At 45.2% G+C, this 15,715-nt stretch overlaps 1 protein-coding gene, 1 long non-coding RNA gene and 1 pseudogene across 3 annotated transcripts in view; all 3 read left to right on the top strand.

Moving 5' to 3' along the window:
• The first annotated feature begins 404 nt into the window (after positions 1–404).
• LOC133055919 (geranylgeranyl transferase type-2 subunit beta-like) lies at positions 405–2,040 on the top strand (annotated as a pseudogene).
• A 6,037-nt stretch (positions 2,041–8,077) lies between these two features.
• The window catches only part of CRK (CRK proto-oncogene, adaptor protein), a 30,215-nt gene continuing 22,577 nt past the window's right edge, over positions 8,078–15,715 (top strand). Inside the window, exon 1 of one of the 2 annotated variants that reach the window (XM_061143043.1) lies at positions 8,078–8,401. In XM_061143043.1, the coding sequence (XP_060999026.1) occupies positions 8,161–8,401 (241 nt within the window). In that variant the 5' untranslated portion in view covers positions 8,078–8,160. The remainder of the gene's footprint in view (positions 8,402–15,715) is intronic. The other variant, XM_061143044.1, reaches the window with a different exon arrangement.
• LOC133057026 (uncharacterized) lies at positions 8,449–15,715 on the top strand. Its single transcript, XR_009692956.1, has 3 exons — positions 8,449–10,062; positions 11,800–11,877; positions 13,306–15,715. It is a non-coding gene; the product is annotated as an uncharacterized LOC133057026 (long non-coding RNA).

The raw sequence follows: 15,715 nt of genomic DNA, 5'->3' as shown, positions 1-15,715 counted from the left end.
GAACTCCTCCGCAGGCTGTTTTCCCCAAAGGGAGGAGCCTTGTAGTTAGGAGGAATAGCACGTGCAGGGTTTAAAGGTCATGAAAGGTTTAGTTAGGAGTCAGACTACCTACTGAGGGGTTTAGATTCATCACCTGGGACAGAAGTCCCCAAAGAACAAGATATCACATAAGATATGACTATTTTGCACATCATACGAAATGCTGGGCTAGATGAAGCACAAGCTGGAATCAAGATTGCCAGGAGAAATATCAATAACCTCAGCTATGCAGATGATACCACTCTTACGGCAGAAAGAGAAGAGAAACTAAAGAGCCTCTTGATGAAAGTGAGAGAGGACAGTGAAAAAGCTGGCTTAAAACTCAACATTTAAAAAATGAAGATCAGGGTTATAGTGAGTGTGGACGTGTTTTGTGTTGCTGTCTAGATGCGTCAGTAGGAGAGTGGATAGATGTACATGGCAGAAGGATGTTATCATTAAGTCAGATGCACTTGACACCCTGTTACTGGAGAAGCAAGGAAATTATATTGCATCCTATGGCTCAGAGAAAGATGACTATGAATATTGCATGTCTGAGTATTTGAGAATGAGAGGAATCTGCTGGGGTCTGACCGTAATGGATCTCCTTGGACAACTGAAGAAGGAATTCATAGGGCCTGGACTCCATCTCAGGCCTGTCTGTGCTGATCGTGGGCGGCCACCTCTCCAGTGGACTCTGAACTCTGTGCTTAGCGCCTGTGGGAATGACAATGGAAGGATAAGACCCCCCTCTGGGCAGGGGAATCTTGAAGAACAGACACTAATCACCCCTGCCTCCGGACACTATCTATCAGAATGTAAGCACAGGCTTATCAGTTATTAACTATTTGGAATGTAACTGCGGGCTTATTGATTATTGACTGTTTGAACACATAACACGTGAATGATGGGGTTATTGTAGTTGTATTTACCCTTCCTTTGTTTATGTAAGTCTCAAGGGAATTGGGGTAGTGGGTTTGGACACATGGGGTATAAAAGATTTTCACAAATGCTGGTCGGGGGTCCTTGGCTAAGAGGAGACTCTGCCTTGGGCCCGCCGGTGTAATAAACTGCACTCCACTATCTGCATTGTCCTTCTGAGTGAGTTTGTTTCCCGGAAAGCGTGGCTATAACACAACTACACAAAAGAGAAGAAATTCCAACATTTATTAATTCTTGTCAACACGAGCGTGGTGGAGTAAGTGCTAATATTGGACATGATCCTCATCTTTTGTATACTCTTAGTGCTGTTCAGATACTTACTATGATAGTATTAATGTTACTGACACAAATAAAGTTGTGGAAAATGTTCAGTGTCTACAGAAAGAAGATGGTTCTTTTGCTGGAGATACTTGGGGGAAAACTGATATAAGATTCTCTTTTTGTGCGATGGCAACTTTGGCTCTATTGGGGAAGTTGGATGCTACTAATGTGGAAAAGGCAATCGAATTTGTTTTATCATGTATGAACTTTGATGGTGGATTTGGTTGCAGGCCAGGTTCTGAATCCCATGCTGGGCAGGATTCTTGTCTATTACTAGTCAGTTGCACCAAGTAAATTCTGATTTACTCCGTTGGTGGTTTTGTGAACAACAGCTTCCATCAGGCGACTCAATGGAAGGCCAGAGAAGTAACCAGAAGTATGCTATTCATGGTGGGTGTTGGCTTTCCTAAAGATAATTGAAAGGCTTCATTGGATTGATCGAGAAAAACTCTGCAGTTTTATCCTTGCATGTCAAGATGAGGAAACAGGAGGATTTGCAGATAGGCCAGGAGATATGGTAGATCCTTTTCATACTCTGTTTGGAATTAGTGGATTGTCACTTTTGGGAGAAGAACAGGTTAAACCTGTTAGCCCTGTTTTTTGTATGCCTGAAGTATTTTGGAGAGGGAATGTTCAGCCTGAACTAGTGAACTAGGTTAGATCACTTGATGGAGAAGTTGGTTAATATAGTTTTTGGTATGTTTTAACCTTTCAGTAGTTGAAGTGCTTAACAAACTTAATGACTACCATGTTAATATTGTGTACAGGAATTGTGTTAATTTTAATAAATTATATAATTATACATATTGTAAATTGAGATCTTTATTGTATCTTTCCTTCTGGAATGTGTTACTCTGATTTTTTTGTTGCTGTTTATGCTTCGGTGTATTTGTTTTCTTGTATGTCTTCATAAGAGCAAACTTGAACTCTGTTTAGCTGATGAGGTCTCATGTTCTGATTTTCCCGTGTACTCCCTTGATATGTTGTACATAACTATAGTTAACGTAAATTGGTCTTTGTCAGTTAGAACATTACTGATAAAGAGTTGATGAACCCCATAGGATATGGCTGATATTTGGGAATTAAAAAAAAAAAAAACAAAACTAAGATCATGGCATCCCATCCCATCACTCCATGGCAAATAGATGGAGAAACAATGGAAACAGTGAGAGACTTTATTTTTTGGGGCTCCAAAATTACTGCAGATGGTGACTTTAGCCATGAAGTCAAAAGACGCTTGCTCCTTGGAAGAAAAGCTATGACCAACCTAGACAGCATATTAAAAAGCAGAGACATTACTTTGCCAACAAAGGTCCATCTAGTCAAAGCTGTGTTTTTTTCAGTAGTCATGTATGAATGTGAGAGTTGGACTATAAAGAAATTTGAGCCGAAGAACTGATGATTTTGAACTGTGGTGCTGGAGAACACTCTTGAGAGTCCCTTGGACTGTAAGATCAAACCAGTCAGTCCTAAAGGAAATCAGTGCTGAATATTCATTGGAAGGTGATGCTGAAGCTGAAAGTCCAATACTTTGGCCACCTGATGTGAAGAACTGACTTATTTGAAAAGACCCTGATGCTGGGAAAGATTGAAGGCAGGAGGAGAAGGGGACAACAGAGGATGAGATGGTTGGATGGCATCACCAACTCAATGGACAAGAGTTTGAGCAAGCTCCAGGAGTTGGTGATGGACAGGGAAGCCTGGAGTGATGCAGTTTATGGGGTAGCAAAGAGTCGGACACATCTCAATGACTGAACCTAACTGAACTAATTTTGTATCAGGGTTCACACCATCCTGTGACCACACCTAGATCTGAGACACCACCCCACAAATTAAGTTACAGAAAAATGAAAGCACCACAATAATTTGTCCATTCTTGTCAATAGGAACCGCGCCCTGAGAAGCTGACACCAAGGAGCCGACAGATAAGATAAGCAATTGGATAGGTGCAATTACCAGCTTTACAACTGTAACCACATGCCTTCCTCTAGCAATCGGAAGCACGTGGGAGAGTGATGTCACCGACCCAGTCCAGATGCTGCCGTAGACCTATCCTTCTGAGAGGCAACCTGAAACATTGTGCACCCCCAGCTTACCTCCTGCGGGAAGGGCAGTGCTCGCCTGGAGACACGTGCCAATTACAGGAAGCTAAATCTGACTCTGAAAAAGTGCCTCCACTGGACTCCCCTTTCAGTCATTTCGTCATTCAACTGACATTCACATAAGGCCTATGTGCCAGGCATTCTGCCAGGCGCTTGAGATACAACAGGAGCAAAAAGACCAAAATTCTTAAAAAAAAAAAAAAAAAAAAAAAAAGACCAAAATTCTTGCTCCTGTGGAGCTTACACATATTAGGGAAGAGCGGACAATGCATGAAACAAATCTGTAAAATTAGAAGGAGCTGAGTACAAGGAAAACAAAGCAGAGAAGGGGGAGGGGGAGACTGGGGTAGGCAGTCTGCAGAGTCGGATGGGCGAGTGAGGGAAGGTCTCCTTGATGAAGCAACGTGGGAGCAGAGACTGGGGAAGGAGGTCTCTGAGGGAATGACCATGGACATCTGGGTAGAGGGAACAGCAAGTCAAAGCAAGGGGGCAGAGGAAGGTTAGTGGGGTCAGAAAGGAGTGGGCAGGAGGAGAAGCACAGAAGAGAAGACACGCACACTTGCATCTCATCTCCTTCAGATGTTCTCGATTTTTCTCAACTCCATGAAGATAGAGACAAGGAAGTTGGCACCCTCTCCCTCTCTTTTTTTTTGGCCATGCCACATAGCATGCAGGATTCTAGTTCCTCTGCACTGGAGGCACAGAACTCTAACCACTGGCCCGCCAGGGAACTCCAGACACCTTCCTGATTTCTCCCTGCAGAGGTGTCTGTGTGAGCAGCTCTCCTAAAGGATGGGGCAATCAGAGGGACTTACATGGAGGCAAAGCAGATGAATGAGTCTCAAAAGCCCCGAAGCGTGTCATCACCCCAGGGAACATCTCACTGACCTCTCTAGGAAGGTCCCAACTGTGGTGCTGGAGAAGACTCTTGAGAGTCCCTTGGTCTGCAAGGAGATCAAACCAGTCAATCCTAAAGCGAATCAGTCCTGAATATTCATTGGAAGGACTGATGCTGAAGCTGAAGTTCTAATCCTTTGGCCACCTGATGTGAAGAGCTGACTCACTGGAAAAGACCCTGATGCTGGGAAAGATTGAAGGTGGGAGGACAAGGGGATGACAGAGGATGAGATGGTTGGATGGCATCACCGACTCAATGGACATGAGTATGAGCAAACTCCAGGAGATGGTGAAGGATAGGGTAGCCTGGCATGCTATAGTCCATGGGGTTGCAAAGAGTCAGACATGACTAAGTGACTAAACAACAACAAAAGGAAGGTCCCACCTCCTGTCTTGGTTCCCGGCTTGTTCTCCTCCCCTCCCCCTGTCTTGCAATCCCTTGACTTCCCTCCCCAGAGGTGCCTCTAGATCTGCCTTTGCATAGCTTAAGACAGATCCTTGTCTTTGCAAAACTAAGGACTACCCACTGGTGGGGGGTGAGGGGTGGGGGTGGGGAATCTCTCTTCTTCATAATCCAAAAACTCCAGCAGGGACTTGGGTTTTTTTTTTTTTTTTTTAGACTTAGGAGTTTTTCTTTCTCCTTTCTCTCTTCTTGTCTCCATCCATGGATGAGAACTAGGCAGAAATGTATTTTCTCACCAGTATAAATGGTGCCTACACATACACCAAATTTTGTCTCTCCCTTTCTCTCATACACATTTTTCAAGGTGATAACTGTCATTTTCTCTGTATATAGCAATTTTTGTCATCTTCACAGGAATTCTTTTTTTTTTTTTTTTGAAGGAAAAGTGAGTGTGAGTAACCTAACTCTGGAGGGTTTCATTTACATAGTACCCTGGAATTGTGCAGGGCACAACTTGCACAGCTGTATGAGGCAACTTTCGTGACTTCAGGAGACACAGACACAGGCAGGCAAATAGGTCCTTGAACCCCTCCCTGCTCCTGGTCCTTTGCTAAAATAGTGCCTTTCCCTGCAGTGAAAATAGAGTCCTAACCACTGGATAGCCAGGGAATTCCCAGGAACGCCTCTCTTTGGTTAGAGGGGAGGGAGTGGAGGACTTTGATGTGGTTTTCTCTTGAACTAGGGAAGCCTTCTCTTTCTTTTCCCCTTTCATCTCTGCTTCTCCTTCAGGCAACTCCTGGAGCATCTTCTTGCACTAGAAGGTCACATTCTTTACTTTCTTTGTAGGGCAGATCGCAGACTTATCAGGGGGCAAAAGCCACCACCATAGCTGTAAATCTTTCTCTGTGAAGGGGAGAGGAGGGGGAAAAGGAGAAGAGAAAGGAGGGAGGGGCAGTAGCGTTTGCCCTATTTTTGTCCCAAGGCCGCTCCCATTCCCACCTCGCTGGCCTCTGAATTTGTAGGTTCTCTGTACTCTAAGACAGAATACACTTAACAGCTGCCTGGTGCTAGGTATCCCCTCCTTTCCTGGTGTCTCAGATGGTAAAGAATCTGCCTGCAGTGCAGGAGGCCCGTGTTTGTCTCCTGGGTCGGGAAGTTCCCCTGGAGAAGGGAATGGCTATCCACTCCAGTATTCTTGCCTGGAGAATTCCATGACAGAGAAGCCTGGCGGGCTACAATCTTTGGGACCATGTGGTCCCAAAGAGCGACTAACACTTTCACTTTTTCAGCCCCTCCTCACCAATCTCCTTGCCTGTTTTTCAGCTCAGTTATGATTTGTTCTCTCCTCCCTCCCCCCTCTTTTTATTTCTTTTCTTCTCCTCTTTCTTTCCTTCTTTTTCTCTTCTTTTAAGGTATTTTGTTCTGTCATGTCCATGTGTCCTAGAAAGGGGGCTTAGAGGCACTGCTTCAGACCCCCATGGCAGTCTGTGGTAAGGTCCTGCCCCAAAGGCCAGTCATCCTGGGGAAATGAAAAGCAGGCACTTCTCTTCCCCAAAGGACCAGACTTCATCCTGGCCTGGCTTCTGCTGGCTTGTGGTGACATGCTGTGACTAAGCCAGGGTCGTGATGAGTCACCCACAGCAGGGAAGATGCCCTTGCTCCCCACCCCTTCCCAGAGCAGGCCCAGGGGCATGTGAAATGGGTCTGGAAGAGGTGTGTTATTCATACAAGACCATAAAACCCAGGGCTGACTGATTTTTAAAAAATGTTTATTTCTGCCATCCTTCCTCTACTCCGCTCAACCCATCTCCTGTCTTTCCTATCCCCAGAAGTCTGAGGACATAGCAGAGTGATCATAGCTCCTTCCAGGATTTGAATCCCAGATCCCAACAGCAGCTATGTGTCTCTGGATAAGTCACCGAACCCCTCTGAGCTTCATTGGTTAAATGGGACCAACCCATAAGGTTATTGAGAGGATTAAATGAAATGATCCATCTAAGGGCAGTTAGCACTATGCCTGGCAGGTAGTATTTCTTGAATAAATGTTAGCTGTTATTATGAAATTATTATGGAGTGCCTCCTACAATAGATGGTTGGCCTTTGAGGAGATCTACCATGGCATACAGACTTGTAAATGAAAGATTACAGTACAGTGGTTAAGAACCATAATAGAGATAATAAGGAAATACGTCTGTACATACAGAGAGGGAGTGATGTGACAGTCAAGAAAGAGGAGACTTTGACATTGAGATCCCAAAAGGAGTGGAGGGGCATTCCAGAGAGAAGAAACACAAGGTTCATGTAGAAGTGGTGAAGATGAGATGGTGGCTTGGTTGTATGCTGCGAGGTAAACGGGGAGTTCTAACACCTGGAGTTTGTTTTATACAGAATAGCAGCTGACTCAGAGCTATAACTGAGAAAGTGCAAACTGGCAAATGTGTGCTATACAATTAGGGGCAGCAAGACTATAGAATACCAGTGAGCAGGCTGTCACAGGAATACAAAAATAGATACGGGATGTAGAAGTAGAAATGGTCCTGACAGCAGGGAGAGCAGAGGATACCCATGGCCACAATTAGAGTTTAGAGAATCTGGGCAGGTGTCTTAAGACCCTAAACAGAGAGAACTCCATACTTCCACCTGGCTTGGCACGCTCTGTTCCCTTTGTCTTGAATGCTCTTCCCTGATTGCCATTCAATATTCAGTGCAAGTCACCTCCTCTGGGAAGCCCTCCTTGATTTCTCTAACGAAAAGATTAGGGGGCTCTGCTATGTATTTCTAGAGCCCCTTGCCCCTTCCCCATCGTATCACTTGGCACGCCATCCTCGTAGACTGTTTCCTGGTTTCTCCCACTGGTCTGAGAATTCGGTGAGGGAAGGGCTCACCCTTGATGACCTTTGCACCCACAGGGCAAATGTGTCAACTGTTTGCTGAATGAAACAATGAAAACAAGAACTTCAGCAGGCATGGGGAGAAGGTGGAGGAACCATCAGAAAAAGACAGTCTCAGGAAACACAAGCCCTGGGGCCACATCACCTTTTCTGCTCTAATTCTGTACCCTAGTCGCTGCCTAGAAGCCTGGGCCTTCCAGTAACTTGAAACCTGGAGGAGCAAAGAACCGCGTCGCCAACAGCCGACTGGTAGCTGAAGCCCCGCCCCTCGGCCCTGGATTCCCCTTCACCCTCTGCAGTCCTAGTCCCAGCCAGGCGGCGACGCCCAAGAGGCCGCATGCGCAGTGCGCGCACGATCTGTCACTTGCCCTTCTCCCAATGGCGGGTGGCGGTCCCCTTCCCGGCATCCTCCCGGGGTCCAGGAGCACGTCATTTCCGGTGGGGAAGGCCCGCGGCCGCCGCCGCCATTTCGGGCGCTGCTGTGAGGCTGAGACCCGAGCCGGTCCGCTGGGCGGCTGGGGCCGGGGCTGGAGGGGCACGCGCGGCGGCGGCGGCGGCGGCCCAGCGTGTAGGCGCGGAGGCGGCCATGGCGGGCAACTTCGACTCGGAGGAGCGGAGTAGCTGGTACTGGGGGCGGCTGAGTCGGCAGGAGGCGGTGGCGCTGTTGCAGGGCCAGCGGCACGGGGTGTTCCTGGTGCGGGACTCGAGCACTAGCCCCGGGGACTATGTGCTCAGCGTCTCCGAGAACTCGCGCGTCTCCCACTACATCATCAACAGCAGCGGCCCGCGCCCGCCGGTGCCACCGTCGCCCGCCCAGCCTCCGCCCGGTGAGGGACGGACGGGACGGGAGGCCCCGGGCGGGGGTGAGGGCCGCGGAACTCCCCAGCCTGGTTGGCTGCTCCTCGAGAGCTGACCCCCACGAGGGACGTGGGCAGAAGGCTGGGGTGAGCGTGGCCGGGGCGCAGCCTCTGCCGGGGCTCGCTCCCACGGACCAGCGCGAGTGTGTGGGGGAGGAGGAGCCGCTGACCCAGGCCTCTGGGTGTGACTTGGGAGGACAGCCCAGGGGAAGGGGAACTGCCTCGGTCCCAGGGTGGGGCTAGGGCCCTAGCAGAGCCGGGCAACGTGGGGACAAAGAGCTGAGAAGGATGTTGGCACTGCGGGGGCATCACTTGGCAGCGGTGCCGGGAATGAATCCGATAATCCTACAAGTGGCTTTTTAGGCTTGAAACATTTCCTGCAGTGTTGGAGAGCCGGGTTTGGCTATACTCCCCTGGTGGCCTTTGGTAGGAAGTCACCACATACTGGCCGAGAGGGATGGAGACACCCTCAGGAAACCGGTCAGCTTTTTTCTTTCTTGGGCATTTTTCCAAAATACTTTTACCTTCCTCTTCCCCCGCGGAGGATGAAGGTGGTGAGCTAAGTGCCTTGGTTATAGAAGAAAAGCTTCTGTGACCAGCCCTGAGTAAGCTGATGCCCGGCTGACTGTGTCGAAGAGATCTTAGCGTCCAGAGACTGTTCTCCACAATGAGGGGGTTATAGTTTTCAAAGCAATCAGTGGAGGAAAGATTTTTTTTTTTTTATTTCAGGAAGTAATTCAGAAATAAGCCAGTGGAAACAGTCCCTTCCCTGAAAGTGAATGGAACTTCATTTTTCCCTGGACTCGAACATTATCAGTCTTGTCCTCCAGGGCCTCTCCTTGTTCAGTAAGTTGAGGGCTGTGGCCTGAGTCTTCCTAGATGTTGGAAACAGATCCCACTGAAGTGATTCTCTTGAGACTTTAAATGATCTACATTGGATCTTCCTTGCTAAAAGTTGAGACTTGACATTCACCCAGGCCACTGGAGTTGTTAAGGGGATTTGTGCACTTGATACTTGAGATTTGTGGTATACAGAGTAATTCTGAGGTTACTGTTCTCTGTGTAACAATACGGAGAGTCTTAGTGCTGCCTCGCTGTTCCAGGTGGAAGCAGTTTCATCCTGATCACGTGAGACTAGATTCAGGCCATTCTCACCTGAATTAGGAGACTCCTGAACCAGCTTTTGCAGACTTGCTCTTTTTTTTTTTTTCCCATTTATTTTTATTAGTTGGAGGCTAATTACTTTACAATATTGTAGCAGACTTGATCTTTTAGGAGAGTCCTAATTTAGGTTTATTCTCTCTGACCAGAAATGAATTGGGATAGTCTCTTGTTAACACATACCAATTAAAAAGAAAAGCGTAGGGATCATAAAGCTTACAAATTATTCTAGGTCTTTCTCAGTCTGCTTGGTTTAATAGCATTATAACATGAGGTGGGAATATTTCTGTGTTTACTGTAAACCAAATATGTTCTACTTTTTACCACCTTCATGATGTCTGGGGTTTTGCATTACTGTGCAGTGACATGATGGCAAACAGTCACTGAAACTCAAGTTCTCAACCTTTTGTGTGTTTTGTTGGTTGCAGAATTTGGAAATAGCAGCAGGGGCTTCGCTGGTGGCTCAGATGGTAAAGAATCTGCCTGTAATGCAGGAGAACCCAGGTTCAATCCCTGAGTGGGGAAGATCCCCGGGAGAAGGAAATGGCAGCCCAGTCCTGTATTCTTGCCTGGAGAATCCCATGGACTGAGGAGCCTGGCAGGCTACAATCCATGGGTCACAAACAGTTGGACATGACCGAGCAACTAACACACAGCTTTGTTTGAGCTTTCCCCACATCTTGGTGTTAATAACTTGAATCTCAGTTGTTACCTTAATATTGAGCTCCACCTTTTCATAACAGATATGAATTCAGATCTTTGGCCCAAGAGAGAAGTTGAGGATTGCCAGAGTTTGTGGCTGGGGTGTGGAAAGTTCATGGGCATTGTGGTCGTTTTTGTTTCTGCCATGTACCCTATTTTCTGCATAGGACAATTGATTTAGTTGCTGTCTTTATAAAGATTACTTAACCTTTGTTCTCCCCCTCCCTCCATCAAGCTCTTTTCTTTTGAAACCACAGAAGAATTTCTTGAATTTTAGAAAGGCATATACAGTGTTAATAGCTGACATTTATTGACTGGTTATTCTGTGCCAGGCACTTTGCTGAGTACATTATATGCCTTGTCTCATTTATTGTCTGTAACAATCCAGTGAGGAAAGTACTATGATCTCCACTTATTAAACTATTTCCATTTTATAGATGAGGAAACTGAGAGTCAGAGATACAGTAAAGTGCCCCAAAGTCACACAGCTTGTAAGTGACTGAGCCAGAATTGAACCTGGGAATAGTGACCTGAGAGCTGACACTGTTAAATTGCACTCCTTTCTGTCAAAGCCAGTTTACTTTTGAGATCCCAGCAGTGCACTTTGAAGCCTCAACACTTTTGTCTCTGTTCTGTGCCCCAGGTTCTGTTTATAGACTGAAAGCAGGGACTTCCCTGGCTGTCCAGTGGTTAAGACTCCACGCTTCCACTGTAGGGGGCGTGGATTTGATCCCTGGTTGGGGAACTAAGATCCTGCATGCCGTGTGGCATGGCCTAAATAAAGACCAAAGGAAAGGATGAAAAGAAACTGGCTTTAGCGCTCAGGCAGTATGCATTTGCTATCTAAAGTCAGTGATGAAGAGGTTTTTAATAACCTTATTTGGTAGATTAAATACGGGAAATGAGCTTTTTGTTTAGGATTATATAATGTATTTTGTGGACATAAGGCATAAGATGAATTTGTACGGAATGGCTTAGATATACATTTTAGACGTGTATGAACAAAATAGACCAGATATTCTCAACCTTTTCCAGTCAGCTTGTTTTTAACTTGTGTTTAGCTCCCACAGGCTGCCAGTGCTGCCGTTGCCTGGATGTCCCCTGACTGTGCCCCAGGGCCGTAGGGCAGGGTTGGGTCAAGCCTACTGGTCATACTCCGTCAGGTGTACCTCTTGGGAAGACTCTGCAAGTCACTGATTGATCCACTAGTTTTTACCTCTTGAACATGAGGTTTTACTGGACCTTGTCCAATAAACAGTCAATAAAACAGTAAATATGAGTTGGGAGAATAGTTAAAAGCTTGTGTTCTGAAGTCTGGATTTGAACCTTCCTTACCTTCTGCTTACTGCTTATATAACGTTAGGCAAGTTCTTTAACTTCTCTTTGCCTCAGTTTCCTCATCAGTGAAAGAGGGGAAACAGTACTGACAGGGTTATTTCAAGGGTTAAATGAGTTTTAGTATACTAAATGCTTAGGAATGGAACTAACATTAGGTATATTAACAGATGTGGTGGAGAGGGAAAAATTGAAGCAAGATGGAAAACAATTCTCAGCTTTGAGAGGCTCACAGCATGTCTGAAGGAGTAAGTGCTGGGTGGGGGTGCATCAAGAAGTATGAAGGAGCCTTGGATCCAGTGTGTGGAAATAAGATGATGGCTTCCATTACCCGCTCAACCCAGAACCTCCTACCTGTTGGCTCTAGTGGGTGAGGGGAACGTAAAACTTGTGTCATTTTGGGGGTGGGGGACAGATGCTAGGGTGATGATTGTGCTGCCTGTTCAAGGTGCTGCTGGGCCAGGCCACTTCTGGAGATCCTAGGGGACCGCCTCTTATCCACTGCTGCTTTTTTGAACATCCAGCATCTATTTCATTTGTTTGGCTCATCCTTGTAGTTCTCAGACCTAGTCCTCATGATTTACTCTTTAATATCAGAGTTAAAGATATTCAGTGATTCTATGAGGAGTTCTTTAGTGAGTTGCTTAAAGATTTTAGACCCTGCCCCCCCCCCCCCAAAAAAAAAAAAAAATCCGTAGTAAAAGGAAGTACGTTTACTTATCGCCGGACTTCTCTAAGCCTTTCCTATGTTCATGTGAAATTATGACTCTAGACAGGCAGGGATTGAATAGTGGGTTTTTCAAACCATTCTGGCCATAGATCTTTTTGAGAAGCATCTTGAGATTCTGTGGAATCTTCTTTGGGAAACAGTGTAGCAGACTCTGGGTTTAGGGATGAATTGAAAACTTACAGAGGTGTTGAGAGGTTTGGGGGTGGCGTATATTAAGCTGATTTGCCTTTTATTCGGCATCTATAATATACCAGCTACTTTTAGGAACTTTTATTATTATTAGATAGAAATTATTATTATATAGATCCCTGTGAAAAGTTAAATAACAATTCAAATAGCTAGAAATACCAGAGCCTGAATTCTTCAAACTTTGTAAGTCTGAATCTGCAAAGTCACATGCTGATATCCTTCTTCAGGATACTTTCTTAAAGGGAAGTCAGTGGCCTTTTTAGTCCTTTGGAGTGGATAGATGGTAAGAGCATTCAAGGAACCTCTATAAATACCATAGGCAGTGGAGAAAGAAGAGAGGGAATGGGAATTTAGGAGAGAGGAAAGGAGAGATTGAGAGACTGATAATGGAGCCTTTGTGGGGATGCCCCTGACAGAAGTGACTTGGCCTGTTTAGCCCACAGAGCTCTTGAGTGTTCTTCATAAAACCCTCAGGGAATGGTATTGTAAAAACTGTTGTAACCTGAGGGCTGACATGCTTGGAAGTGAAGAGTTGAGCATGTACAACTCTTTTGGTTAAAAGATAGCTCTGACTGCATTGACTTTGATTTCTGACTATGTTCATAACTGCACATTTAGAAACCAGCACAGGTTTGATGGAGAACAAGTCAGTGAGGTTTTCCAAGTCCCAACTATGAGAACTCTGCCGTTGGTTCTGTTCTCTAGACTGACTGACTGTGTCTCCTTCCTTTCCCGCCCTTCTATTTCCTGCCTTTAGCTGTTTGTGGTTGGAAAGAGATGAACTAGGGAAAAGGAGCCGGAGCACATAGCTGTGGTGAGGTTTGGGCTTATCTGGAACTTAAGTATGTATGTTTTATTCCCTCTCCTTTCCTGAAGCTTGATTGCCCCATATATATATAAAACATGTAACTGCTGCAGCAGTACACAAAAACAGGTATTCCTCTATGGGATAATTATAACGTCATTAGAATAGGAAAAGAGGGAGTTCTCTGGTGGTTCAGTGGTTAAGACTCCAGGCTTTCGCTGCTGGGATCTTGGTTCACTTCCTCGTCAGAGAACTGAGATCTTGCAAGCTTCCCAATGTGGCAAAACGAAAGAAGGAAAGAAAGAGTCATTCAGGAATGGAAAGAGCTATTCTTTTTTCGTAATTTTGTTCTATCTTAGAACCTAGTTTGTTGCCACTGATTTTTGTAAGAGTACATCCCCAATTGGAAGTGAATGCCAGGGGAGAAAAAGAATGTCTTCCTGAAACATGCTTCTTGCTCACCAGCCACACTGTGTTTGCCTTTGTATGCCCACCTATGCTGTGAGTTTCTCAAACCTGGAGACAGATTTTCATGTAACTTTTCCTCACTTGAGAGTTATGTTCATTAAGAATAATACCTAAAAAAAAAAAAAAAAAAAGAATAATACCTAACACTAAAGGGTGACTAGTGAAAGCCATATTGGCAGTTGTACCTTGGCGTATCATTGGGTAAATTCTAGGAAAGGAACTTTTCTTCCCAGGTGTCACCAGGACCATTTTCTAAGCCAGGTTCTCTGCAGGTGTGAAGGTTCTCCGTACCACTCTGCCTTTTAGGCTTTCTTGACCAGGCAGTACAAAGTAGGTCTTCTTGGAGCTCACACTGACTCTGTCTTTCACACAGTTCCACAGGCCTGAAGGATCACTGTAGCCTAGAGGTGATAGATGAGGTAGCCATGTGTCTTCCTTATTTACCAGGCTGAAATAGGAATAACTACCCATCAGCTTTAGAGAAGAGAAACTCCAGAATATAGCACCACTGTGCTCTGGTGTGGTCATAACCAAAATCATCTCTCCAGTCACCAGTTCTGCACTTGGAACTATTGGGGGTGCATTCTGCTGGTGTCTGAGGAGTATTTGCCTTAGATGGACAATCCTGGGTATAAGCATGTATTTCAACATCTTGAGTCAGAGAGACAGCCAACATTACTGACTGTGGGCTATTAACTTGTTTTAGTTTATAGCCATGAATTCCACAGATGGACTTTGCAATGTAAGAAATGTGCATCTGTCCACTAAATGTGTCTCGGCCTTTCTTTCATCTGGGTGGAAAGAGAAGTCACTCATCAATATACATTCTGTATTGGGGATTTTTGGTTACCCTCCAAAGTTTATCACTTCCCCTCTCCCCAGTAGAGAATTTTAAATGTAGTTTTTCTGGTCTGTCTGGACAGAGTGTTTTCTAACTTGGAACAAAATAATTTGGTCTCATTTTTTTAGAGTGGCGAAGCAATTTAGACAGCTGGGCTACCGCAGTGTTCCTGTTTCATAGCATTAACAGCAAAGGGTTTTTAGATGGATTGTCTAGGTTTTTGTTTTGATTGACTGGTTTTAATAGGAGTGGTGAGGGTAGTTCAGGCCCTCTCTTTAACAAAGAACTCGAAAAACTAATTTTCACAAAAGAAGTACAAATATTCAATAAACGTGAAAAACATCAATCAGTCAAAGATGATATTTAAGAAGAGACATCCTTGCTGTTTTGGCAAGGATATGGGGGAGATGGAAACTCATAATCCACTGGTTCGAGTGTAAAATCATAAAACTTTTTGGATGACAGGCAACATAAACCTTAGTGTTCCAAACGTTTGACCCAGCAGTTGCATTTTAAGGAGTTTATCCTAAGGAGGTAATAAAAAAGTGTTCATTAATAAAAGCACTCGTAAGAGCATTGTTTGCAGTAGTGAAAAATTGAGAATAAAATATCCCACCTCTTGTTGGGATAGCTGCTGGCACCAATGAAAACGGAGAGCTTGCTGCATTTCCTGAGGTTGAAAAGAAGAGGACTAACACAACCTTGAACCCTTGTACTCTGTAAATGGAGTAGCCACAGAATGTTTTGGGAGAATGACCAAGAAGTCTCCATGGTGCTCTGTCTTTGGTCCAATATGTGAGCTTGTCCTGACAGGCATGGTTGCTCTATCACAGCCTCTGTCTTCTCTGCTGCAGGTGGTGATAGCTCACTTTCTTCCCAGGGAACATTTGAGCTACAAACTATGATTTTAGTTTACTGTTAGGAGAAGGGGTTATTTAGATTATTTTTTTTTCCCTTCTCTTTCTGGGTAAATATTGACTAAATATGTGCAGGGAGATGCTTAAAATCTGCATTTCGTCTCCAGTATATCTTTCAATAATACCCTGCTCTGTT

Source organism: Dama dama, chromosome 5 (assembly GCF_033118175.1).
Source record: "Dama dama isolate Ldn47 chromosome 5, ASM3311817v1, whole genome shotgun sequence".
Taxonomy (NCBI): domain Eukaryota; kingdom Metazoa; phylum Chordata; class Mammalia; order Artiodactyla; family Cervidae; genus Dama; species Dama dama.
The sequence above is the reverse complement of the archived record's forward strand: the minus strand, read 5'-3'. Positions and strand labels throughout refer to the sequence as shown.